This window comes from Cervus elaphus, chromosome 1, assembly GCF_910594005.1.
Source record: "Cervus elaphus chromosome 1, mCerEla1.1, whole genome shotgun sequence".
Classification (NCBI taxonomy): domain Eukaryota; kingdom Metazoa; phylum Chordata; class Mammalia; order Artiodactyla; family Cervidae; genus Cervus; species Cervus elaphus.
In genome coordinates, this window is record NC_057815.1 from 65,309,379 (window position 1) to 65,336,784 (window position 27,406).

At 48.8% G+C, this 27,406-nt stretch overlaps 2 protein-coding genes across 8 annotated transcripts; one reads left to right on the forward strand and one right to left on the reverse strand.

Annotated features, from left to right (window-relative positions):
- Window positions 1–7,067: 7,067 nt before the first annotated feature.
- Window positions 7,068–10,910, forward strand: LOC122696190 (ecto-ADP-ribosyltransferase 5). Of its 6 annotated transcripts, none has more exons than XM_043905884.1 (6): window positions 7,082–7,319; window positions 7,504–7,705; window positions 7,904–8,142; window positions 9,115–9,838; window positions 10,430–10,462; window positions 10,548–10,910. In XM_043905884.1, the coding sequence occupies exons 3-6, from the start codon at window positions 8,056–8,058 to the stop codon at window positions 10,652–10,654; spliced, it is 951 nt and encodes a 316-aa protein (XP_043761819.1). In that variant the 5' UTR covers window positions 7,082–7,319; window positions 7,504–7,705; window positions 7,904–8,055; the 3' UTR covers window positions 10,655–10,910. The 6 variants fall into 6 exon arrangements, with proteins under 6 accessions (XP_043761810.1, XP_043761834.1, XP_043761819.1 ...); XM_043905868.1 differs by having other exon boundaries at window positions 7,983–8,142; XM_043905888.1 differs by having other exon boundaries at window positions 8,044–8,142.
- A 2,393-nt stretch (window positions 10,911–13,303) lies between these two features.
- Window positions 13,304–22,190, reverse strand: LOC122696230 (GPI-linked NAD(P)(+)--arginine ADP-ribosyltransferase 1-like). 2 transcript variants are annotated; one of them, XM_043905934.1, is made up of 6 exons: window positions 22,088–22,190; window positions 19,622–19,659; window positions 17,548–17,659; window positions 16,517–17,279; window positions 15,429–15,470; window positions 13,304–13,698 (listed from the first exon to the last, which is right to left on the reverse strand). In XM_043905934.1, the coding sequence occupies exons 3-6, from the start codon at window positions 17,608–17,610 to the stop codon at window positions 13,601–13,603; spliced, it is 966 nt and encodes a 321-aa protein (XP_043761869.1). In that variant the 5' UTR covers window positions 17,611–17,659; window positions 19,622–19,659; window positions 22,088–22,190; the 3' UTR covers window positions 13,304–13,600. The 2 variants fall into 2 exon arrangements, with proteins under 2 accessions (XP_043761869.1, XP_043761861.1); XM_043905926.1 differs by lacking the exon at window positions 15,429–15,470.
- Between the last annotated feature and the right edge of the window lie 5,216 nt (window positions 22,191–27,406).

Genomic DNA, 27,406 nt, shown 5'->3' on the forward strand with positions numbered 1-27,406 from the left:
AGGAGGGGGGCTATGACAGCTCGTCTTTTCCTGTGGGAAAATTTCCCCTTGGGGGTAGACTATTTGTTCTACCTCTTCTTCTTTGAGGAATGTTAGACCCGGGGTCAGGAAGACCAAGATGCAAGGTCCGGGGGGGTCAAGGGGGAGACATGAATAAGCATAGGTCCTGCAGAGAATGAAGATTCCCAGGTTGGTGCAGTTATTTGTGCTGTTCCAGAGAACCCAAGTGGAACAGAAGGAGGGAGTGGAGTTTGTAAGACCAATGTAGTTGGAACTAGAGTAGTTGATACAGGTTAGGTTTGAAGAGACTGAGAGTAGGACACTATCAGAGACTGGCCCAATAAGTTGTGTGGTTTTTTGTTGTGAAGGGGAGGTATAGTTGTCCTGTGACAGCCAGGTTGAGGGTAAGGGAATTGCTATGTGTGGTGAGGGAGACAGTGACATGCATATCCAACACTGGGATGTGTGTTGTGTGTACTGGAAGAATTGGAAAGAAGAGTTGAGAAGATGGGTAAGGTGTTGGTTATCAGAGGGAGGTTTTAGGAGAGGCCATAATTGGGAAAGGAGGTCTAGGCATTTATAAGGCTCAGGAGTTGCCTGTAACTGGGAAATTAAGTTCTTTATAACTTGTTCTTGTTTTTTTTTCTGATTTTGATCTAGTATCCTGCCCCCGTCTGAGTACCCCCAGTGAGTAATGGGATAGAAACATATGTTTCTTCCATTTGGCTTATGGCCAGTGCTCACGAAACTCCCTCTCTTTTGTACTTTAACAATGAGTAGGGGTTTGGACTCCCCGCACCCCCCCCCCCCCCCCCCGCCAAGGTTCATGGTGCATGGTCTTGGAGCCGTATTATAACATGAGGAGTGAACATAGGAATAAATGTCTAAGCAGGGGCAGGGACTAGCCAGAAGGCTGGGGAGCACAGCAAGGATAAGGAACAGAGGAGTCATGGTTCTGTTAGTCAGGCAGTGCGGAGGAAATAGCGCCCTAGGAGCAGAACACAGCTAACAACGTAGGCGATACCAATGGAAAGATGAAGGATAAGTGACCAGTCCTGAGGGGAGACAGTTCTAGGCCTATAGCAAGGACTAAGAATGCAGTTATATCTTAAGAATGCAGTTATAGTTAGAGAGATGGGAAGAGGCCAGTCAGGGCAAGGGGCAGAAGATCCCAAGTTGGTGGTTGCTTGAATCTGAGGAGGAACAGTGTTCATTAGGATGTAGAATGATGTAGAGAATGAGAGTAAAGAAATGAATTTTGTCTGGAGTCAGGTTGAAATTCCCTGAAGCCACAGGTGAGATACCAGCGTGGTCAGGTCTTCGAAGGAGGTTTCTGTCGGGGCTCTGGTCCAGAGGTCTTGTAGTAGTTGGGTCAGGAACAGCTGTAGGTTGAAGAGTGTCCAGGTCATTCAGTGTCTTCTTGGATGGTCAACAGAGGTTGTCACCGGGTGATTTTTAAGGAGGTAGGCCCTGTGAGAGAGACCTGATAGGGGTCAGTTAAGGAGGGCAGCACAGGATCAGAGGTGAGGTGAGAGAGGTGTACCCAGGAGGTGACTCCAGGGGGTAATGGTATAGAAACGTATGGTTGTTGTTTTTTTTTTTGGCAAAGGCAGTTTAATGTCTTAAGAAACTTGTATCATGCACAAAACTCTCTTCTACTTTCCCCAAACCTTTTTACACTTTCTGTATTCATCACTTTATTTGTCCATTCACAGAACAGCCATCTATAAGCCACATTTCTTTTTCTCTTAATAAAGTGTACCACACATAGAACTTTCTTCTTGGGTTTCACTTTCCACAAACTTTCTTTACTGAAAACATGCATTTTACTTTCTTTCAGTTCCACAGGGCATTGCGGAGTTGCGCCAGCAGAGGGGAGTGTAGGAGGGTTGGTATGGGAGGAGGTTCGGGGGGGAGTCCAGGAGGGAGCACGGGCCTTCCACACATCACCTCAAAGGCGCTCAGCCCCAGGGGCTTTTTGGGCAAAGCCTTCACTCTGAGGAGAACAATCGGCAAAAGTTTAGTCCAATCCAGATGTTAATTTGGTAAGAGTTTCTTTGATTATTCTATTTATCTTTTCTACCTTTCCTGAGGACTGGGGACGATATGGAAATTTCCAGGGTATCTGTAAGAATTGGACAAGTTGTTGGGTGACCTTGGACATAAATTCCAGGCCCTTATCAGACTGTAGGGATGAAGGCAGGCCAAACCTGGGGATAATTTTTGAGGAGGATTTGGGCCACAGTGTGGGCTCTTTTGTTTGTAGTGGGAAATGCTTCTACCCATCCCGAAAAGTGTCCATAAGGACAAGGAGGTATCTGAATCTCCGAACCAGGGGCATATGAGTAAAGTATATCTGCCAGTCCTGTGCTGGGGGTCTGCCTCGCATTTGATGGGTTGGAAAGGAGGTAGGTTTAACGTTGGAATTGGGATTAATACGTTGACATGTTTGACAGGAGCAGTTAAGGTTATCTAAATATTCTTGGTCAGCATTGGCTATGGAGGAACTGTTGGAGTGTCTTGGACAAGGGATGAAAGAGTGAGTGTAGATAAGAGAGGATTTTTCTGGTGGTGGGAGGGTCAGATGGAGTCAGAGCTAAGATGACAGGGGACTGGAGGGAGGGATGGGACAGGGCTATCTTTTTTGCCTTCTGGTCTGCAGCATTGTTGTAGGCGGATATGAGACTTCTCTTTTGATGTCCCCTACAGTGGTGGATGGCAGCTTTGTTTGGTAAGAGTGCTGCTTCTAGAAGTTTGTGGATCAAGTCTGAATTAATAATGGGGGATCCCTTTTGGGTTAGGAAACCTGTCTCTCTCCATATTAAGGTGTTTGAGTGAAGTATGTTATAAGCATATTTGAAGTCTGTGTGGATGTTAACCCTTAGATTTTTAGCCAGAGTCAAAGCTCTGGTGAGACCTATCAGTTCTGCCTGTTGGGAGGTGGTGTGAGGTGGCAGAGGTGAAGCTTCAGTTGTCTGGGTCTTGTAATTGTGGCAAAGGTCCCCCTAGATGATGGAATATCCTGCTGCGAAGGGTGGGGATTTTTGAGAGCTGCCATCAAAGAACCAGTGTGGGGTGTCTGGGTCTAGGATAGGCTGATCTGTTAAATGTTGAGAGAGGTTTTGGGTAAGATCTACTGTTAGGCTCCAGCTATGTAGGAGAGGGTCTGTTGTAGAGGATATGGGTAATAAGCTGGTGGGGTTAAGGGGAGAGCAGGGGGAGAATGAGAGCCGAGGGTCGAGGAGAAAGGCATGTAGGACCTGTACCCTGGAAGGGGGAAGGGAGAGGAAAGCCCGATGTGATAGTAAGTCTCAGAAGATATGTGGAGAACAGACTGTTAAAGGGGCATGTCTAGAGAGTTTATTTGCTTCGGGTACAAGGGCTGCGATAGCAGCCATGGCCTGTATGCAGGGAGGCCACCCCTTGGTCACCATGTCAAGCTGTTTTGACAGATAGGCTATGGGAGCCCAGGTGTCTTCAGCCCGCTGACATAGAAGTCCCAGGGCCTGTCCTTGGTTGGAATGGGCAAAGAGAAAGAATGGTCTGGTGTGATCTGGCAGGTGGAGAGTTGGAACTCGGAGGAGGCTCTGGGTGAGCTGGTGAATAAGATTGGCCAAAGAGGAGGGGTTAAAGAGGGGCTCATCTAGATATCCTTTAGTTGCCTCATAGAGTGGCTTGCAATGAGGGAGAAGTTAGGGATCCAGATACGGAAAAAGTTTAGGAGGCTGAGGATAGACAGGAGTTCTCTTTTTGTTTTTGGAAGTGGACAGTTAATTAAGGCCTGGATTCTATCTGGGGAAATAGTTTTTTGTTGGTGGGATATGTAATTAAGGCGGGTAGATCCAAGGGAAGGTCAGGGGTGAGGGATAGGGATGGTCCAGGTGCCATCTGCATGCAGAATATAGAGACTGTATCGAGGGTGGTATGGTAATAAAGACTCCCAATTTGGATAATAGATCTCTTTCTAGGAGTGCCATTGGGCACTTAGGCATTATGAGGAATGAGTGTATGAGGGTCGATTTTCCAAATTGACAGAGTAATGGAAGGCTGATTTTTGGCCTAAAGGGAACTCCAGAGACTCCCTTGATTGTGAGTTCTGAGTCTTGAGTTAGGCCAGAGTAGGAAGTTGAGAGAAAGTGGCTCCAGTGTCTACTATAAAGGAGGTCTTTTTTCCGGCCATTACCCCGTCTACCCTAAGTTCTGAGCTTGTGTCTGGGAATGCACTGGGGGGCTGGAAACTGGGCCCCATCATTGGAACAATTCTCATAGTGTTGGGCTGGGGTTCTGGGGAGAAGTGGGGATCTCCCCAGGGGCACCAGGGCGTCTCTGTGGACATTCCATTCTCTAGGTCTGGGAGGTGGGGACCTCTCCAGGGGCGTCAGGATGTCCCTGGGGATAGTCCATCTTCCAGTGTCCCCATTGGCCACAAGTTGGGCATGCTTTTGTGGGGGGCCGCGGGTTTGGGCATGTCTTTGCCCAGTGTCCTGACTGGTTGCATTGGAATCAGGGTCCGGCGGTGGGGGTCTTAAGTCCCAGTCTGGGATGACTTGGGCCGGGCTGATCTTTCTCCTTAATTGCTGCCGCCACAAGGGCACATTTAGCTTTTCTCTCACAGTCTTTTTCTCTCTTAGCTTCTTCTTCTCTATTATTGAACACCTTGAAAGCTACTTCTAAAAGGTCTCTTTGGGGGTCTCAGGGCCCTCCTCTAGTTGTCAAAGCTTGCATCTAATGTCAAGGGTGGACTGGCTGATGAATTGAACATGAAGGTAGAGTAACCTAGCAGGGGTGGCGATATCTAGGTTGGTATACTTTTGGACTGCCTCTATGAGGTGTGCCAAGAATAAGGCTGAATTTTCGTCTGCCCTTTGGGTGATTTCTCTGACTTTATCATAATTGACATGGATATGAGTACTTTTCTTCATTCCTTCTAGAAGGCAAGTAATCATATGATTGAGTCTCTTGATACCTGGGTCATTGGACTGGTAAGTCCAATGGGGATCTAACTGAGGCACAGCCTCATCAGCAACTGGGCTATCCTGGTCTTGGTTATGTAAGTGATCAGCATGGACTTTTGCTGCTTACCAGATATGGTCTTTTTCATCTAGGGTGAAAGTGGCATTTAAGATATAATATATGTCACTCCATGTGAGATTATAGGCCTGGGAGAGTCTCAGGAATTCTTTTCTGTATCTGGTAGGATTTTCAGAAAATGATCCTAACTTTTCTTCTATCTGGCTCATATCTGACAATGAAAATGGCATGTGGACTTGGGTGGGGCCCTCTGGCCCTGTTACCTCTCTCAGGGGAAACATATGTCGGGTGCATGAAGGTGTGGTAGGAGGGGAGGGAAGAGGGGAGGGGGAGTCAGGGAGATGGGGTAGTGGGGTTGAGGGGGAGTCAGGAGAGGTTTTGGGGTCAGTAAGTGAATTGGATGAGGGGGAAGGAGAGGGTTGGCGGGGTGGTGGATAGGGAGGGGGCTCGTCCACTGGGTCAAACTCTGGGGGTGCAGAAGATCATGACTGGTGGTTAGTTGAAGAAGAAGAGCCCTTTTGTTTGGGAGGCAAGGTGCATAGAAGGACCTCATGGGTGGAGCAGTTCTTAAATAGGGAGGGCCTACTCTGAAGGGCCCAAAAGGCTTGGGCATATGGGCCTCCGGCCCTTTGCCATTCCGTTTGAGGAAGTTAGTAAGATCTGATAAAATATTGAAATCGAAAGTCCCAAACTCATGCCAGCGGTTTTGGTTGTCTAATTGGTATTGAGGTCAGATCTGTATACAGAGTTGTTTTAAGCACTTAGCTTTGAGTTCAGTGAGAGAGAATGGCTTGAGATTTTTGAGAACACAGGCCAGACCCCATAATTGAAAGGCAAGCAGAGGCTCCTATGGGGAGCTCGAGTCGTCACCCATAGTTGCAATAGGAGTTATGAGAAGAGAGCTCTGTGTCGAGGTGGAGAGTCCCCCACTGTTGCCTACAGAGTGGCCCTAGGCTGGGGGTCCCCAGGAGCCCGAGAGGACTAAGTTTTAGGGCGCCTCTAGAAAACCATCTGGACTGGAACTTACCTTAATTTAGGGGCCAGCTTGAATGGAATGTTGCATGTAAAGCAGTAAAATAAAAGCATGTAAAGCATGGCAAAAGGCCCCTGTCCTGGAGTTGGTCGGTCTCGCGAAAAAGAGAGTGTAGAGAAAGCAGGAAGAGAAAGAGAGAGGCCAATATTCCTCGGGGTACGTGGAAAACCAATAAAGCCCTTCCATAGGACTTGTACTGCTCACGAAGGCACAGGGTGTCCTCTCAAGGAGGTCTTGAAAGCCCGGGCAGGAAAGTGAGCTCGGCAGGCTTCCATGCTCCGAAAAGCAGGCCGTGGAAAAGGAGAAAGAACCTCAACCTCCCGGGTTTTCTGCACCAAAAATGTAAGGTCTGGAGTTAGAGTAGGCAAGGTTCAGAAAAAGAACAAGACTGGCACTCTACAGGAACAGATCACCTTTAATGAGGCGAGAAAGGGCAGCAGTCAGATTAGCGAGCTACTGCACTTATCTGAGAAAAGAGTAAGTATATACAGGCATGTATGTAGAAAGATACTGGGGGCTTTCTGTAGAAAGCATCTTAAGGGGGCCTGTTCTTTTCCAAGGTTGTTGGGAGTAGTTATCTCTTAAACGGCTGGGATAAGGAGTTCTGGAGATTGGCCAGAGGCTGGGCCGGCTTGGAGCTGGGCGTAATTAAACTAAAGTCTATTTTTCGTTGGGTGAGAGAGTTCTTTGTTTTGCCTAGAAAGGTGGGGAGGATCTTGGAAGGGAGTTTTAGCTCCAGGCTACCTTGAGCCATACAACTTTCCTTCACCAACCATGGCAGAAAGGGCCCACCCAAGGGAGAGACCACTTCTCACAATTCTCCTCCTCTAGCCCTGGTTTGCTGGGAGAAAAGTATCCTGGAGAAAGACCTCGCAGTCCCTGGGAAGGGAAGTTACAGCTCTCAGCCCCGTTCCCCCACCCTTGCTGTCTGTTGTCGGGGAAGAGAGGTATGGGTATCGGGTTACCACACTGATGCTATAGTTAGCCTCGGACTTTGTTGACCCTTGGGACTCCCAGACTCCCATTTCACAGTACACCGCAGCGCCTGTGCAGACTTCAGCCCCTGCCACCCAGAAGTTTCAGTTCTCCTTCTCTCTCTCGGCCTGTTATCAAGTCCAAGCTCACTCTGCTTGCCACCTGACAGGTCAATAAATCTGAGAAATGAAGTGTTGAGGCAAGGAATATGACTTTATTTGGAAAGTCGGTTGACTGAGAAGATGGCAGACTAATGTCTCAAACTAACTACTTTATCGGGGTCTGTATGCCAGGTTCTTTTATAAAAGAGCAGGGTGGGGGAGGTGAAGAATAAGGTAAAATGGCAGAATAGAGGGGGGAGGCGGTGAGGAAGTTAAGTTAAAAGGGCTGTTAGTCTTACAAAACATCTTGCAGGAAATGCCCAGTCTGTAGAAAAAGTGTGTTAATCTCTCCTTTTTTTGCAGCCATTCACTGGTGGAAGGGTCAGCTTCTCCTCTCTGAGCTGAACAGGGAGGCAGTCAGTCAGTCAGGCAGAGGGGCAGGGTTTTCTGAGGCTGAACTCTATATGTGATTATAAAAACTGAAGCAACAAAAAGCAAGTCAAAGAAAGTTCCGTCGTGGAATCAGAATTGGCTCTTCCTTCTAATAGACCTCTGCTGCCTCCAGGTGGGTCCTTGACCCCTGTCCCCTCCCCACTCCAGCAGAGCCATTATTACCCATCTACTTTATCATTCCTGGACAGATGGCTCTGAGAACCCCAGGAATCAGGAGGCGGGGAGCACAGGCTACGGCTGTGCTGGGGTGGAAGTGGGGGATGATATAATCCAAGCTGAGTCCACTCACTTAGATGTGCCCGTGGACCAGCCCGTGCACTGCCGGGCCAAGTCCTGGGCCAGGGATCCCTCACACCAGAGAAAAAAGGCTCCAAGTCTCTGTCCTCCAGCCCACTGAAGCCAATAAAGACCATCACTAGTCCCACCTTCATCTGGATCTCACCCTCCAAGAATCCAGCAAGAATGATATGGGCGACTCTGCTGATCAGCCTCAGCTGCCTCAGCCTCTACACCCTCGGCAGTGGTGTCCGCTATTATGACCCCGGGCAGGTAACTGGGGAGAGCCTTCTGCTGCAGCAAAGGGAACACTTGGTGGGGTGGGACCCGGGGTCTGACTCCTCAAATATCCCTCCTAGGGATGCTTCTCTAGGATGTCATCCTCTGAACCCTCTTCCTCTCAGGAACCTCCACACCCGCAGGGAGCCCCAAGTTCCCATTCCATCTCCCAGAACCCCACCTCCACCTACTGGTCCTCCTGTGACCCTCAATCCTTCATACCCTCCTCCCGCAGGCAGCCTCCAGCTTCCTTCTCTCACTTCCCATCTCCCACCCAGGACCCAACCTACACACTCTCCTTCGGGTTACCCATGTACGACCCTCCTGCAGCCCCTCCCAGAGCAGGACTTGACCTCCTCCCCACTCCCACCCCAGGTTGGAGGACGCAGGCTTCTAGAGCAGGAGAGGACTGAGTCTTAGAGCTGACAGGGACCTTGGTGTCTACACACCTGTGTGGGAGAGGGAAAGAGTCAGAGGCTGGGCATGGGGTCAGGTCGTTGGAGATTGATTGCATATTTGTATGTCACCTGCACACGGAGTCTTAAAGCCGGAATGGTGCTTGGAAGTCACCCAGCGCCACATTCCACCAAGTGCAGGAACCTCTTTAATGATAGATGACCCCTCTTAGTTAGTTAGGATCTATATGTGGTCCTGACAATAACCCTGTGAAGCTGGAAGTATACTGAGTTTATAAGTAGAGGACTTGAAGCCCAGAAAAGTTAAGAGACTTGCCCAAGATCTTACAGGCATTAGGTGGTGAATTCAGGATTTGAACCAATGTCTCTCTGACTTCACTGCCTGTTATTTAAACCCTTAAGCTCTTGCCAAATATCAGACTCCAGATATTTGAGCATAGAAATGAGATTCTGGGTTTCTGAAATAATCTGTGTCCAGGACCTTAGTCCAGTACCCTGAACTTAGATGTTTTCTGTGTGGCTCCTTTCTTCCTTTTCTCCATATGCCCAGGGTATTACCATCCAGTACCTGAGCCTGGCTCCAGATACATTTGATGATGCCTATGTGGGCTGCTCGGAGGAGATGGAGGAGAAAGCAGTGCTTCTGTTAGAGAAGGAGATGGCCAACCATACTCGGTTGCGGGAGTCCTGGGAGACAGCCCAGAAGGCCTGGGAGCAAAAACGTCCAGGGCTCATTCTGCCTCCTGGCTTCAGAAGCCAGCACGGAATCGCCATCATGGTCTACACCAACTCATCCAACACTTTGTACCGGGAGCTGAACCAGGCTGTGCGGACTGGTGGTGGCTCCTGGGAGTCCTACATGAACCACTTCCCTTTCAAGGCCCTGCATTTCTACCTGACCCGAGCCCTGCAGCTGCTGCGGGGCGGTGGGGGCTGCAGCAGGGAACCCGGGCAGGCGGTGTTCCGAGGCGTGCGCAGGATTCACTTTGAACCCAAGAATGTGGGGGACTCTATCCGCTTGGGCCAGTTTGCCTCCAGCTCCCTGGATGAGGCAGTGGCCCGCAGATTTGGTAATGCCACCTTCTTCTCTCTAAGGACTTGCTCTGGGGCCCCAATCCAGGCCTTGTCTGTCTTTCCTGAGGAGCGTGAGGTGCTGATCCCCCCATATGAAGTCTTCGAGGTGACGAGTTTCTCTAAGGAAGGAAACAAAAGCCTGGTGACTCTCTCCAGCAGTGACCAGATGTGCAGCCACTTTAACTGCGCCTATCTGGGTGGTGAGTCATGCATGAGGGAAGCAGGACTGCCAGGAGGTCCCCAGTTGATTTCAGTCCCCAGGGCCTTCAAGAGACCCACGTCATTAATGAGGAAGTTGAGGGCCAGAAGCTAGTTGGAGATATTTTTCTCTGTGACTCGGGTTCTGCCAGCTCAGTGGCAGTCAGTAAGTGTTTTTCTGCATTTGTGAATATTCTTAGATGATTCTCCAAATGTTCCCAGAAATTTTCTTCTGCTACACAGTCTAATAGACCAAAAGAACCTGGTTAAGGAGGGCAATAGGCAGAGGAAAGTGGCAGGAGTGCAGCTTCAGATCTCAGGAGGCCGTGGGCACAGTGGGTTGATGGGACGCACATGTGTTATTCCCCAGTGCTGAGGCAGGACAGAGTGACTGGGCCAAGATGGGGCAGGGATGGAAAGGCAAAAAGGGAAGATTTACTGGAAGAAGGAGGAGGAAAGGAAGTCAGAAGTTTATCTGGGAGAAGGAGAAGATGGGTTGAATTGGGAATAGTTGTACCAGGGCCTGGTGGGAAGGGAAGTTTGGGGTGTGAGGGTCTGTCTAACTGGAAGCCTCACTTTGCTGTCTGTTGCAGAGAAGAAGAGGCTGAGCTGTGAGTCTGTGCCAAGTGAGTCACCCTCGGGTCCCTACCTCGACTGTTTGACTCCCCACTGGCCCTGCTGACCATTCACTCTCTTTTCTTCTCTCTCCAGTAGGAGGGCAGGGAGACTCACTCTCCAAGGGAGCCTTCACTCTGCTCTCCTGGAAGACCCTGCTCTTGGCCTCTTGGGGGTTCCAGCTCTTAGGAGCTGGGCTCTGAACGTTCAATGCCTGCCACTTAGGAGTCCTGGGAACATGTGACCTCCAGATGAAGAAGGGAGGCTTCAAAGAGCTTGGAGAAGCAACAATGTGGTTTCAGACCCAGACCTAGCAGCCATGTCTCCAACCAGGATGTCCGGGGATCTGAGGCCATGGTAGGGTGGAAGGAGCCCTGCTATATGGTGGGGAGTCCCGGGGACAAGCAAGGATAGAGCTGTGATGGCTACTTCATTAAACAGTGTTGCAGTATGGTGACATCAAGTTTCATGACTGCTTTGTTTTATGAGACTGGACTATCTGCCCTGCTTTGGTCTTATGGGACTCAGGGACTCAGGGACTCAAATGAATGACTTCTTGATCACTTTTAGACATGGTCCAGGTGCAGACCCTTGTCACACCCCATAGCCTGCAACCCCAGATACTTTAATAGACAGAGAGGTTCCTCACAACAGCCCAGAAGGCAGCAAGGGGGACAGTTCCATCAAAAGTCTGAAGGAGCTTTAAGTAGGATCCTAAGCCCAAGATATCAGGTCCCTAGAGCAAGCCATTTCTGTGTGTCCTCTCCCATCAGGGTTCATTTTGGCACTGGCGATCTCAAAACATCATGAGACAGAGATTCTAACACACTCTGGAGACATCTGAGCTCCAGAGCAGACATGTTTTTGAGGCAAGAAAATCTCCTAGGAAGTGACCCCCGCCCTCAGCTATCTAGGCTGCTCCAGTCACAAGAGAAGAAGGGACCTCCCCCAGCATCAGGTCCCCTCCTCGGCCCCCAGGTCTGCCTCCTGGGGCAGGTCCCCGGCCCCCTCTGATTCTTGCTCCCTGTGCACTAACACGTGAGCTGGGGAGGAGGGGGCAGACTCCCCAGAAGCTGGAGCCTGAGCCCCTCCAGCATCCGGAAGCCCAGTTTCTGAAGACCCCTGGGTCCCCACCATCGCTGGCACTGTCAGCTCCGGGGTCTCAGGGATGGGGGGCCCCAGGTTCTGGAAGCTGTTGTGCACTCGGGTGATGTAGCGACTGAGGATGCTGGCTCCTCCGGGCGGCCGGCGTGGCCCTGCCTCCACCACAGCCCGCTCACACCGGCTACCTCACTTTGCAGTCGAGATACCGTCTTGGTCAGCTCTGTCAGTCTGTTGCCCAGATCTGGGGGGTGAGAGTAGAGATGGGGGGGTCTCTCAGAAGGTGAGTCTGCCCTGGTCCATCTCTACCCTCAACAGGGGAGGGTATGCCAGGGGATCCTGAAGCAGGGGAACTGGAGGAATTGAGGGGCTGCTACTGGGTTGTTGGCCAGGTGAGCAGGCTCCATCAGGCGTGGATGAATCAGCAGGGTGGTGTGGTTCAGAGATACCAAGAAGGAATCTCTTATGGACCAGAGAGGGGGTCATGAGTCATAGAGACAGAAATTTCTAGTGGGTCCAGAGGGTCCTCCACTCTCCCTGCATTCCTGCTGCCAACTGAATGTGGCAGTCACTCAGCTGTGTCCAACTCTCTGCAACCCCATGGGCTGTAGCCTGCCAGTCTCCTCCATTCTGACCCGGGTCATGGACCGTTTCTTCCTGGGCATCTTCTTCTCCATGGCTCTGGTCATGAGCCTTCTGGTGCTGATGCAGGCCCTGTGAGTCCCGGGAGTCTGCTGCAGCCACAGCACCTCCAGATGGGGATGGATCAGCCAGGCCAGGTGGTGGTCCTCCCTCAGGCCACCCGGTGTCTCTCCACTAGGTCTCAGAGCCTGGGACATCCTCTCTTCAGCACTACTGACTTCACGGACCAGAAGGAGTATTCATCGTCTCCTCTGCACTCTAAGCTCTAAGGGAAATCAGAGCTTGCTGCTCTGCTGATTCCTGCAGAGGAGGAACTCTAAGAAGGGTCAAGATCGGAGTGCAGTTTGGGAGGGACAGAACTGAACTTCAGTGCTGAGTACAGTGCTTTCAGGAAGGGGAGAGCAGGCCTGACAGCACTGCCCAATTTCCTGTCTTCTCTTCCTTCCCCTGTGGCTGCTGTTACAGAGACTTGGTCTAGCCTGACCCAGTCTAGGGACTCAGGGAAGGTGACTGGGGATTCAGGGTTCCTGGTCCACTTTCCACAGCAGGAGGCCACATAAGGACTTGGCCTCAAAGCTCCAACTCATAATAAAATAATGTGTGCCTTGTCTTATCCTTAGGCTCTTGGTGGTGCAAGTTGGGACCCCAGCCTTTTAGGGACCAGAGGACTCATGAATCGGAGTGGAAATTACATCTTTGCTGACAAGAAAATGACTGGGCTTTGGTTGAGATCCCTAAAGCTCTCTCTGCCGTTCTCCTTCTCTCCCCCATCTGGACTTAGGTCCAGTCCATCCCTGCTCTCACTATGTGAGCGTCACACAGTGACATCTGGAGAACCTGAAGATGCCCAAGGTAGGGGAAGGACAGGGACCAGCCATTCACAAGGTGTTTGTTCCTTACTGACTTCCACACATTTTCTGGTGCCACCTCTTTACCTTGGACGCAGTCCCCGTCCTCAGAAGTTCACAGCTGAAGGTGGGAGACCAGAGGCAGGGCCCCTAATTTAGCAGGGAGGAGAGGTCAGAGAAGGCTTCCTGGAAGAGTGAAGAGGAGCTGTCCAGGTGCACATGGAAGGCATTTGAATAACATCAGTGAATACCACGGCCAAGTACTTTTCTCCCCAGTCACCATGCCTCCAAATACTTTAATCTTCTATTTCCAAGTGAGGGGTTACCTGTCCTCCAGGCCCCCCACCTCTATTCAGCATCTGACTCCTAGACCCCTGGGAGAGGCTCAGTCCCACATTTTCTTCTTCCCGCTGGCAGGCCCGGCAGTCGCCAGAGAAGGTCCCAGAGTTTCCTGTAGATGGAGTTCCCCGAGATCGTGGCCACACTCAGAGCACGCATGTGGCTGACATCCTCATGTTGGGCAGAGGCGACAGGCAGGGCTGTTCAGTGGCTGATGGATTAGAGGAGGCCCGGACTCTCTGGAAAGACCTCCCCAACGAGGAACCAGAGCAGCAGTAGAAGGGACCAGACTGCAGGAACGGGCCTCTGACCCACGGCTGCAGGGAAAACAGAGGCAGAGAGATTCAGGGACAACGTGAGGAAGAATTTAGGGAGGAAGGTAGACAGAGATGAAGAGACAAGGAGAGTCCCAATTCCCCTTCCAGAGGTCAACTTGTCTATGCCCTAGCCTCCTATTAACGGCTTCCCTTTTAGCTCCGTTGGTAAATAATCTGCCTACAATGCAGGAGACCTGGTTGGATCCCTGGGTCAGGAAGATGCCCTGGAGAAGGAAATGGCAACCCACTCCAGTATTCTTGCCTGGAGAATCTCATGGACAGAGGAGCCTGGTAGGCTTAGTCCATGGGGTCACAAGAGTTGGACACGACTTAGCGACTAAACCACCACCACCAGCCTCCTATTGACACAACTGAGACACTGCAGGGTGGGATGAAATGGGGGAGAGATCTGAGTGGGATCTGGTGGTGCTGATTTTTGTTCATCTGCCCAGACTCTGGTAGGAGAGGTGCTGGTGGATTGGGATGGGGGGGTGAATTCTAAATTTTCTCAGTTATTAAAATTACATTATCAGAATCCAAAGATGATCAGAACTCAAAAATGATCAGAACTCAGATACGATCATCAGACTCAAAGAAGCTGGCTTGGAAGCTGGAGACCTGGCTGGTCTTGACTCTGCCACTAGCTCACTCTGTCACCTGGAGCAAGTCACTTCTGTCTCTGGGCCTCACTTTGTTATATAATGAGGCCAGTATTTCCTGTCCCACCCCCTTCCAGTTGATGATTGTGCAGTAAGGACAACATGAGGTGCGGGCCAGCCTGGTGTGGTGGTTCAGAGTTGGGCTCCAGGGCCAGGTTATCTGGGCCCCATCCCTTGCCAGGTCTGTGTGTGTGGCCAGTTGCTTCACCTCTCTGTGCCTCTCTCTCTCATCCATGGAACAGGTTTGATGAGAGTATCTGCACCATCGGATCACGGTGAGGACTCATGTGCCCGGAACCCTGAGTGGTATTATGTGGTGGAGAAGGGTGAGAGCCAAGTGGAGGCTAGGGCTCCTTCCTGCCCACTGCTCTCAGAGCCCTGAGGGAGGAGGCAGGACCCCAGGGTGAGGAGCAGCTGTGATTTCTTCCCTGGGAATGGCCTGATCCCAGCTGGAGAGGTGATGCCTCAGGCAAGCCGTGGGCCTGCAGGTGTTCAAGGAAAGAATCATGGCCACAGAGAACCTGGGGACCATCTGGTCCAATGTGCTTATGATACAGATAGGGAAACTGAGGTTCAGAGAGGAAAGATTGGTCTCAGAGTTGGGGCAGAGCCTGGGTTACAGCCCAGGTCTCCAGCACCCATGACCTGACCTTGACCTTGGGAGACAGTCTGAGGGAGTTCTGAGCACAGTTACAGACAGAGGGCTCCTCAGCGGAAGGAGGAGAAGGCCTGGGGAGGACTTTGTGGAGTGGCCCTTCCCACTGTCACCTCAGTGCAGCCTGGAGCTCTCTGGGGTCTGATCCGTGACCTCCTTTAAGGAGGGGCCAGCCCCAGGCCCGGGTGGAGGGGAGCAGGTGTGTCAGCTTGCCAATCAACACCCACTGTACACCCTGTGAGAAAGGTTAGCAACCCCTACAGGTGGCTGCTTAAGAAAGTCTACTTTTTTTTTTTTTTTAAATCAAAAGAGGGTTGTTTTTCATTTAAGGGGGATGTTCACCCAGGAGGGGGGCCCAGACCCAGTACAGTCAGCTCATCTCCAAACAGAGCCCCGCCAACGCCTGCAGCCCTTACCTGAGCTATCCAGACGGCAGCGCTCAGACTTGCACTGCCTGACTGCAGGAAAGAAACAGCAAAGAATCAAAGGCTCAATGGTTCTCTAGGAAGGAAAGGGACCCCAGAGCACCTCCCTGACTTGCTCTCGGGGAAGCTGGTGCCTTTTCCCCTGATTCTGCTTCCTTACAGTGGGACCACCCTCGCCTGGGTTTGCCTAGACCCACGAGCAGCGGGGCCAGGAAGGCCCCAGACCTCAAAGCCAGGGTGGTCTGGGCTCTCCTTCTCCTCCCTTGGCCTGTAACTTTGCCTCCATGCCGCACCCACTGTTCCTTCTCCCTTGTCTTGTCCCAGCCAAGGAGGGGCTCATTTATGTTCTTTGCCTGTCTTTGTCACCTTCCATCAACTCATGCGTGCTTGTGATCCTGTCCACGGTGGGATCTGAAGCCACACTGGACCTACTCCCACTTGAGATGTGGTCCATGGACCCAGCCAACAGCCTGCCTCTTACTAGGAAAACAGCCTCACAAGCCCCTGGGCATCCTTCAGCCAGGACCAGCAGCCCACAGCCCCTTCAGAGACTAAGGACCCAGACTCATCCTCATGATTACTCCTCTGCCTGGTCCTGGGATGGTGGAGAGGAAAGCACCCGAGACCTGCCAGAGCCCGAGCTAGAACATAGGGGGATGGCACCCAAATGCTGTCTCACCACCTCACCGTCACCTTGACCCAGTACACGCACAGCCCAGGGCTTCTGCTCAGTCAAAAAACACACTCCTCTCGGAAAACATGGTGGGGGCCCACACTCATTTCTGGCAACAGATTCCATATGGGAGAGAAGCCTGATCAAGTCTGTTTGGCGCTCAAATGGCCAAAAACACCTGTGCTGGTCAGAAAACCTTCAGTTTCCCAGCAGGCAAGTGGCCAGCTCTGGCTTAGACACCTCCAGGGTAAGGAAGGTTATGTCTCCCCTTGGATGGAAGGGGTGGAGGGGCTGGGGAAGGGTGAGGTCCTCCTCACTGATTTTAATATCTGTGTATGTGTGCCCTGAAAATGGGATGGGGAAGCCCGCCTTGTGCATAGCTGCTGGCTGACCCGTGCCCTCTCACCTTTGATGTACTCGCAGTTGTATGTGCTGCTCTTCCCCTTGGACTGGAGGTAGATAAGAGACGAGCCCTGGGCCAACCTGCAGGCGTTGAATACCTGGAAGGTCTCGAAGGGAGGGATCAGCACCTCCTCCTCCCCAGGGTAGAAGGAGTAGCCCTTGATGGGGACCCCAAGGCAGGTGCAGATGCCAAACAGGGTGTCTTTCCCAAATCTCTCGGCCACATGCCTCTCCAGGGACGCAGAGGCAAAGCCCCCCAGCCTGACAGTTGCCCTGGTCCCCGAAGGCCAGAAGTGCAGGCCCTGGACCCCTCGGAACACCTGGTGGCGCTGGGGCGGACGCTGGCTGCTGTGCAGCAGCTGCAGGGCTTCGGTCAGCAGGAAGTGAAATGTCTTGAAGGAGAAGCGCTGGAGGTAGTGGGCCCGGGAGCGACCCGCCTCACGCACGGCCTCATTGAATTTTTTGTATAAGGGGCCGTGGGCCGTGTAAGCCAGGAGGGCCACCCCGTGCTCTTCCCGGAAGCCCTTGGGTGGGTCCAGACGGGTATTGAGCCCCCAGGCCTGGCGCTCCCGCCACTGGCTGCTTGCCTGCGCCCAGCCATCGGCGTACACTTTGTTGGCCTGGAACTCTGTGCGGTTGAGATCCGGGAGAGCAGCCGCCATGGCTGCGGCACAGCCAGCATACTGGTCATCAAAGGAGGCCAGGGCCATGTCTAGGGGCATTTCTTGTGGAAGGAGGTCTCGTCGTATGACGGGGTGGCTCTGGGCCTGCGAGAGGGGGAGCAGCAAGGATTGAGAGGTTAGGCCCCAGGAGAACAGGAGCCCTGTTATCCAGCTCCCCTCCTCCACTGAGCTGAGAGATATGAAAGGCCCCTAACACTCCTGGAGGGGAAGGGGATGGGGAACTACCAGCAGTGGAGGCCCCGAGACTGGGCTCCAGGGCTGTCCCCTCAGACTCAGCCATCCCCAGAGGAAGCATCCGGCAGAGTTCAGAAGCCAGCAGCTGGGGCATGGGGACAGCAGAGGATGACCGTACCTGGAGTGCTTCCATGAGGCCCATGGACACAAGCAACAGAGATATGATGGCAGGGCTCTGCATGTTGGAGATGACCCTGGTCAAGTCACTGTCTGGGCCTCAGTTTCCTCACCTGGAAAAAGAGAGTCTGCACAGTTCCATAAACACTAATTGGGACTTCCTGGTGGTCCAGTGGCTAAGACTCCACTCTCCCAATGTAGGGGGCCCTGGTTTGATCCCTGGTCAGGGAACTAGATCCCACCTCCGCAACTGAGAGTTCACGTGCTGCTACTGAAAAGATCCCTTGTGCCACAGTGAAGGTGAAGGACCCTGTGTGCCACAAGTAAGACCAGCGTAGCCTAAATACATAAACAAACAAACAAAACCCACGAACTGCCACCTTGTCTGGGTCACTTGGCACAGGGTCACAACACAGAAATGGAGTTTCAGAAGACAGAGAGGACCCTTCTTGCCAGAAGGAACATGGGAAACTTCTGGAGGAGGCAACATGTGACTAGGGTCTTAAGGAATAAAGAGGAGAATAAGGCTTCAGTCAATGGAGGTGGGAGAGAAAAGACTAGAGTCTGGAGAGGGAAAGGTGTTAGGGGTGGCAGGAATGGGAAGATCTGGAGGTAGGATGAAGCGGTGTCACTCTGAAATAATGCTCACAACCACACAGGATTATGACAGACAGCACAGGGAGGGCTTGTGAGTGAGCAGCTCCCAAGAAGATGCTGAGCGCACATTTTTTGAGAACTTACCTGGAATTCAGTAGCAGAGGTCCTGAAGCAAGACAACAGTTAGAAACCAAGGACCAAGGAAAACATCTGAATAACATAAAGCGTGTACATAATCTCCTTCATGGACAAGGGAGTCACATAATAAGGCTTTGAAGATGAGGAAGTTTGTTCTGCATGCAGAACATCTGCTGAGGCCAACGTGTCAGCCAAGTTATCTGTCTTAAGGACATGAGAAGGGCTACACAAGAAAGAGCACAGCTACAAGGCAGCAGAGCTTATGTGAAGACTGGAAAGTATATGCTCACCCCAATTCCTCTCTTCTTATCTTGTTTTAAATGGTATGTCATTGTTCTTGTTATAGAAACAGTCAATATGGCCTCAACACGTGTAAGATGAGAAAATAAAGTAATCAGAGTTTGGACTAAAAATACAACACAATGGTTATGAATAACATAAAAGTAAAGAAGCATGCCTTTAAATTGAGACGGGAAAACCAATTTTTTGGATTAAGCCAGGTAGCCATGTCAGAGAGATTCTGAATAGTGGCACCTAAAGAATGTTGTAGAGATCTGATCTGGTTGCGGAGGACATTTTATAAATGTGTAACAGAGTCGTTAAGAAGAGAATCTGTCTTGGAGTCCAGTTGCTGCCGTCATTCATCCCTGGTCTGCCGAAGATTTCATTGATAGGCTACTCAATGTGCTGTTACTGGAGTAGCCCCTGTGAGAAGTAAAAGTCTCTGGACCATACTTTATTAGCCTTTTGATCCAGGAAAATACTCCCTCTTGTTGTTTCTTCTCATCTATAGAGTCACATTGTTATAATGATGGATTTCATGGGAAATTGTATATCATCATTATATCAGTAGCTCAGTCACACATTTGGTAATGTAAGGGACAATACTTTTTGAAACAGACAATATAGAAAACAATATAGTTAGCAGCAATAGTAAAATCTTATGTAAGAACTTAAGAACTTCCATTAGGTATAGCCCAGTGACATCTCCAGGTCATCTGACTCAGTTTGTTAAATGACTATAGCCTGCTGCTGTTCTCCTGGTTGTAGATCCTGGAGCATCTGATCTTTATTCAAAGACTAGTTACTGAGATAAGCTTTAGAAACAAACTCAGAGTGTCCTTTTTAATAACTTAATCAAACCTCTTAGCAATGTAACATAACCATCAGGAATTATCTCAGAAGTGAATCGTAGTAAATACAGAATTGAAACTAGAACTTAATGTTCAGTGAAACATAACAGATGCCTTTGGCCTGACATCAGTTGGGTAGATTTTTCTTTTAGAGCTCCCCAGTATACTTTGAGATTTCTGTATATGTCAGGAGATGGTCTTTTTTACCTTGATGAGGCTGTTCAGAACCCAAGTGTCTCCAATTTCTGAAAAGATGAGGCAGAGAGAAAAGAAAATGCTTTAATTTTACCCACAGGTGTGAATCATTAAACTTTTAAATCAGTGACTTGAGAAGAGCTTCTCTATATCTGAAAACAAAGATTAGAAGCCAGTAATATGTCAGACAAAAAGTCATGAAAATTATAATCATGTTTAGCAGTCTATTCATCTCCCATGCAACCAATCCCTTTGTTCTGCCATCCCTGCCCAATGACCAAGGACACCAGTGAAAGCATTAGTCTCCAAGAAGCTCATGAAATTTTGCCAGTGTCCATACGACCTGCCTAGCAATGTGGGTGCCCCGATCACTGGAGATCGCGGAAAACACATATTAACCATTTTTTCTCCATTGTGAGAGATTAATCCTGCAGCCAGGAAAGGCTTTATCCTCTCACATAAAAGTGAGGTTTGTCAGGGAACTGGGAAAAGCTAAGTGGCCATCTTGGACCTCCCATAGCCCCGACTGTTTGGTTTACAGCCATTGTTTATTCATTTTAAATTGCTTGATGAGGTGTTAATTTTGTAGAAGCAGAATGAGAGCTTTGTCTATGGGCACCATAGTTTGTTATCAAAGCCACATTTCAAGAAAACTGTTCTTTTAATCAGGGAGAGAAAACCAAATTCCAGTTTGGTACCAGCTTATATTCACTGTGAAACACTAGTTATTCCCTCAATCAAAGTAGCAATAAAAGATTTCAAAGGTAGTTTAATGTCTTAAGAAACTTGTATCGTGCACAAAACTCTTTTACTTGCCACAAATCTTTTTTATACTCTCTGTATTTATCACTTCACTTGCCCATTTAGAGAACAGACACCTGTAAATTTAGACTTACTTTCCTTTTCCTTAATAGAATGTAATTCCATTCCTTGTAACTTTTTATTAAAAATACACATCTTACTTTCCTTCCACAACCATGAATTGTACTTTATATCATCATTTTGTAGACTGGTAAACATAAATCACCCAAAGCTATGTCATTTGTAAAAGCATCTTCACAATGTCTGTGTTAATTAGATCAATAAACAAATGTCAATACCAGGTATCAATTCAATAAGCAACATTTCCCAGTTCACACAAGCCTGAAATTCACTTACTTTTCTTGACTTTAGAATTGTTTGATTTGTAAGCGCTTACTTCTGTTTAGGCCAATTAGCCTTTAGCAATATTGTCCAAGCACGAAACCCATACTGAGACACATATAAATCTGGACAGAGACCTCACAGATTTACACTCGAAATTTTAAATGTTTCTTTGCCATTTTTGTTTCTTGGCTTGAAGTTCTACCAATTTGCTCATGGTTGGAGTCCCAGACAGAGTGCGCTGTGTATCTCAAAGACATAATAAAAGTTAACTTCAAATATTTTTATCCCAGGAATGTTTTGGTTTCTCAGGCAGGGTTGGAGCTCCAAAAAAAGTATTTTAATAAGCCAGCTTTTTCCTAATTGCACGTGCAAAACAAAACAAAACAGTCTTGCAATTTCAAAAAGATTTCATTTTAACCAGTTTTCTCTGGAGTCTAAAGAATATTATGGCCAAATATGTCATCTCTCCTTTTTATAGTCATGGTTTCTTAGCTAAAATTTAAATCAAAGAGTGTTCAAGATGGCTCTGATGACAGGGGTAGACTGACTGATAAGATGAGGTCCCAGCAGGGATTGTCTCTCTGGGCAGGTGAGGTCTACTCTTAAAGAAAGAAAGTCTGTATATAAAGGACTTTTTAGGGCCTGGGAATCAAACTTATCCCAGTTTTTTAAAGATACACTTCAAAGGGGTGGTTCTGGAACTGTTAATTCTCATCTGTAAAACAGAAAAATGTGGCACCTAGTACTGTGGCTTTTTTTCTACCAGAGGTGTCCCTCCCTGCTCTAGATGGGGATCGAGATAGGTCTCCCACCTAAACTTCCTTCCTGTAACATATTATCTACCATAAAATGTTGAGGTTGAGCTATGGCCAGGTCAATGAGTGAGGGAGCAGATTTAATAGGCTCAATATAAGCAGATTTGGAAGCATAGGGAGGAGAAGGGAGCAGCAATTTGGGGGGAGGAATAAGATCATCCCATGGAACTTCATACTCTTCTGTAGCAGAGATGGCTATGGGGCATAGATTCCAAGTATTCAGATGTTGTACATTAACGATAATTTTTCCATTTCTCAACCAATGACCTGTTCTCTCCCATCAGACACTTTCAAGGAAACCTCCTGTGGATACCAAGGACAACATGTATAGATAACAGTAAGAAGTTAAGTTAAATCTGAGTTAGAAACCTTTGACTAGCGGCTGCAAGCAAAAAGAAAGCTGGCGCTTGTGAGCAAGTTGTCGAGGGGACAGAGAGTTACCCAGAGCTGAAAGTGAATGCACTGTGTGTTGAAAAGACTTCGTTCCGTCACTAGCCTTATAGGCTGTAGTTCCCACCTGGATGAAGAGTCGTCCTTTTCCCCCTTGCTCGGGCTTGAGGAACGGGTGTGCAGTCGGCCTTCAGGTCCCTGTTCAGGCTCCAGATGAAGTGGTGTGGCACTGAAATAGTTCTCACAACCACACAGGATTAGGAGAGACAGCGCAGGAGGTTCTCATAAAAGAGCAACCCCTGAGAAAATTCTGAGTGCATATTTATTGAGAACTTATCTGGAATTCAGTAGCAGAGGTCGGCAAAGCAAGATAACAACCAGAAACCAAGGACCAAGGAAAACATCTGAATAACATAAAATGTGTACATAATCTCCTTCCTGGACAAGGGAGTCATATAGTAAGGCTTTGAAGATGAGGAAGTTTGTTCTGTGTGCAGAACATCTGCTGAGGCCAACGTGTCAGCCAAGCACCTGTCTTCAGGACATGAGAAGGACTTACAAGAAAGAGCAAAGCTGCAAGACAGCAGAGCTTATGTGAAAACTAGAAAGTATATTCTCCCACAGTAGGAACTCTCAGGATGTAAAGAGTGAAAGATTTTTTTTCTAGTGTGGCAGGTGCCAGGTGGGAATGTTGGAAAGCCTTGAGTCAGTCATGAAGGAGTTGATGTCCACAGTGAGAGGTCCGGGCTTCCCCTTAGGGGGCCCTGAGCAGGAACAGGGCAGATCCAGGAGTGGTCAGCTGGTGAGGCCACAGCAGGACCCCAGGGAGAGGCTCAGAGCAGGGCTCCAGGAAAGTGTCCCAGCTTTGGGTCAAGATTGGAACAGTTTCCAAGTTGGTGGTGCTTCTTTATTTCTGTTTATTACCAAGTAACACATGCTCATTGTATATGAATGAATCACAACACCCAAGGCCCCTATTTCCTCTTCTCCCTCCATGTCCCCCTTCTCACTATTACCCAGGCCTGCTGTTTTTCTGGTGATGGGACCCTTCACGACCTTTTTTGATGTACATACAAATAATATACTATTTAAGTATATATACAGACATAGTTTTCTGTGTGCAGCCTGTTTTTGGTTTTCTTTCTGTCACTTTTTTCAAAAAGAAAAAGGAAACATGCTTATACATACATGTTCTACAACATTTTCCCAGGAAATAATGTACCATAAACTTCCTTCCATGTCATACATGCATATCTACCTTGTTGATTATAATGGTAGCATGGAATTTCATAGCAGAGTTAACCCATAATTTATTTAACCATTTCCATGTTGACACTCTTAGTTTTTCCTGTCTTTGATATTAAACATGATATTGCAGTGATCAGCCATGTATGTAAATCCTTGTCTACTTGTCTGTGTATTTTTATAGGAAAGATATCAAGGTAATATTTAAAGGATCTGAATAGTGTTCCTTTAGGTAAACACTGCCAAGTCGCCATCCAAAAGGTTACACTTCACCCTCCCACCAACAATGGACAAAAGTGCCCTTTTCTCCATGTCTTTGCCAACACTGCCCATTATGAATCTCTTTTAATTTTCATTTAACTGGTAGGCACAAGTGGTATCTAATTTTTAATTAACCTCTCGGCTCACTAACAGGATCAATCATAATTTTTTTTTTTATCAACCTCATGGCTTGCAGAATTTTAATTCCCCAACTTGGGATCGAATCCAGGCCCTCATCAGTGAAACCACAAAGTCCTAAGCACTGGACCACCAGGAAAACCTCGTAACTTTAATTTTTAATATAATAAAGTTTTAACTTAATTTTCAAAAAGCTAGAACACTTTCATTGTTTATAGTTCATAGTCCACGAGGCATGCAGTGAAATGTCCTTTTCTCACTGACTGCTCAACCTCATCCCCTCTCCCCAGAGGTACCAGTGTTCTCCTCATCTTTGCAGAGATACTCTAGGTGCATAACAGCAAATTCTCAGGTATTTCTGTTTTCCCTCTTTTATCCAGACCATAATATAGTTAGTGATTTTTTATCTTTGGAAATATGACGAAAGCTGAAACTTCTTTTCAAAAAATGGATCGATGTGCCTTCACAAAGATTTTACACAAATTTCAGGTTGGACGTGCACCCACCCCAATCTCACTCAGGTTAAGCATCCCTGCTGCCTAATCTCCTCTGACTCTAAGTGGGGTCTAAGTTTTGATAAATCAGTGACCTAGGACACATGAATGTTCCATGGTTATAATTTTATCAGTCTCCAAATCTAAGATCCTGTCACTGCCAATTCGCAGTTTAAATTGAAGTGTGAGCTTCTCTGGACAATGGAGTAAACAGCAGTCCCAGACAAACTTATCTAACCTCACTCTAAACCTGCCTACTCATTCATTCAACAGAAAATTCTTTTTTTTTTAATAAATTATTTATTTATTTATGTTTGGTGGTGCTGGGTCTTCATTGCTACACGGGCTTTTCTCTTGTTGTGGTGAGCAGGGGCTACTCTCTACTTGCAGTCCTCAGGCTTCTCACTGCAGTGGCTTTTCTTGTTGCAAGCGCAGGATCTAGGGCTCTAGGGCTTCAGTAGCTGCGATGCATGGGCTTAGTTGCTCCATGTGCACCACATGCAATCCCATATATGGTGGAATCTGACCAGATCAGGGATCTGGGATCTTCTTGGATCAGGGGTCAAACTTGCATCTCCTCCATTGGCAGGTGTATTTTTTACGACTGAGCCAACAGGGAAGCCCCTAAAAATTCTTAAGCATCCTATAACGTGCAAGGAGATGAGGGTAAAACTATGAATACAAACAAAAATAAAACTCATATCCCTGCCGTTTAAGCCCTTTTAAGGTGGAGACAGAGCTGGAGTGAGGAATTTGAAGTAGCTGTGATGCATGTTACAAGAAGCCAAAGAGCCTGATGGAAACACATTTGCACCATGAGTGTGTTTAAGTGATAAGCTGCCCAGAGGAGTTACAGAGTAGGTAGAATTGAAAATGGCATCTGAGTGGGGTGTAAAGCATGAGGTACCACTTCCTAATCTCAGGAGAGAATGTTAATGGGTAGAGTATACAGCAGCAAAAAACTATTTGAATTGTTGTAGTCTTTTGGAATCTAACAAAAACCCTAATCTTCTTTAATAGACCTTCTTGTGGAAAATCCAGTCCAAGGGTTCATTGGGGGCTTTCCATTTTCTCTCTTCTTGGTCTCACTTTGCACTCCTTCACTTGTACTTCCTGAGACCACTTTACAAAGCTCACTAGACCCAAGTCCTATCTCTAATTCCGCTTGGGGGAGGCCAAACCAACAGAGAGGTCTTCTTTTTGGGTCAGAGACCATCACAACATAGCCCAGAACCATTTCTCCTGCCTGGACACCAGAGGAGCAGACCTGGGCCCAGCCCACAATGAGGAGGCACCCGGCTGACGCAGCCTGGCAGCCTGAAGCTGAGCTACCCATCCAAGTTCACTTTAGCCCATTTACAGTCAACCTGAAGACCCAGGAGCATGACAATAAATGTTGCATCCCCCTGAGATTTTGTGGCCCACAGCAAAATGGTCATGTAGTGAAAACTCAAAGCCAACTGTATCTCTCACTGCGTCTCCATTGCCCTGTTGCTGCTCCCGTCTCTGCCCTGCAGAAGCATAGCAATAAAACATTTCAGGACAGGAGGACAGTGAAGTCAGACTGAGGACACTGAATCATGTGGCCAGACTAAGGTATTGGCAGTGAGAGTGTGCCCATTGTTACTAGGTAGAATTGATTGGACTTGATGTCTTAGGGTTTAGGGGATGAGAATGGGGGGAAATCAAGGCAGACACTCTTGGAAACACTCAAGAAAACACTCAAGGAAAACAAGGTTCTCATGCTCTAAGTTGGAAATACAGATGAAAGCAGAGTAGAATTGTAAGCTCACCTTGCTTATAACAACACATAGTAGGTATTCAATAAAAAAACATTGAGTAAGTTTGGGGATGGGGGTAGGTTGGCACATGTGGACTCTCCAGGGGCGGATGTCTGAGAGGGAGCAGAATGGACAGCAAGAGACATCTGAGAGTCACAGGTGTACTGAAGTCAGGGAGAGAAGAGATTCCAGGGAGAGAGGCAGGGAGGGTTGAGGAGCAGAGAGAGCTGCTTGACGGCAACACACAGGCAGAGCGAGACACATCCTTGGGTATTTAGAGACTTCACTTCTGGCCTTTGGGTACCAAGAAATACCCTGGGATCCTTGTGATGAATTTCTCTTTGGACTTCATCCAGTTCGAGGTGACTTCATCCATCCACTCGGCACCAGAAGAGTCTCATGTAATCTACTATCCTGTTATTCATCCAGTCATCCTAGATAGTTCCTTGGGTTTTCATTCATTCAGTTATTTATCAAACAGTAAATTAGTTGCCAACTAATGTGTGCACAGTATGGGTCCATTTTCAATGGTCTTTCCCTTTACGCATTGCTGTCTCTCCCACCAAGGCTCAGTCAACCCCTGCCTCCTCCCTGGGTCCCTTCCTTCACTGTTGCCCCTGCAACTCCACGCTTCCCTTGAGCAGGGAGAACAATGAGTCTGAAGCACAGCTGATCATGTTCCTCACCTGCTTCAGAACCCGCTGTGCCAAACCTGACTGGGAGAAATATCTCCATATACAGAGATGGAAAATGAGGGAAGGGATAAGAACACATCAAGAAAGAAAGAAAAAAAAAGGCAATAGAACGAAACAAAACTTCCCTTCTTACCTTCAGGACAGAGTCCAACCTCCTGGCCCTGGCATTTGAAGCCCTCTGAGACCTGGCCATCCCCGACCTCTTCAGCCCCACATCTCTTCAGCCTCATGCCCTGCCATCCTTGCTTCACATGGATGGCACAGCACAAAGTCCCAGATGAAGCACTGCTGCTTCCCTCCACGTGCTGGGGCTGCCCTTCTCCTGGTACCCACTCTTCAAGGAGGGGCCACCTCCTCCAGGAAGCCCTCCCACTCCTCTGGTCTCCTGAATCACCCTGCGCTTTCTTCTGTCACTGTGCTAATCACACTGTGCTCCCTTCCGAGTCTGCCTCCCCTCCTGGCCTGTGAGTTCCTTGAGGGCAGGACCAGATATGACCCACTCTGTGTCCCCAGGGCTCAGCCCAAGGCCAGGCACACATGAGGCCTCCTGGCATGTTTGCTATAAGTCTGAGAGGTTTTCTGGGTGTCGCTAATAATGGAGACCCCTGCAGAACGGGTGGATTGATGGCTTAGTGATGAGTTTGGGGGCAATGGTGTGGGGGCCAGGGCAGCCAGGAAGCTGAAGGCAACCCCTGTTTTTCTCCCAGCTGCTGCCCTTCTGTCCTTCCTGTCATCCTGCTCAGGGCACCTCTCATTGGTTTCCCCTCATTCAGGCCGATGATGAACTTCCCTACTGGGGATGGGACTCCAATTCCCTCCCTAGAAATCCCCA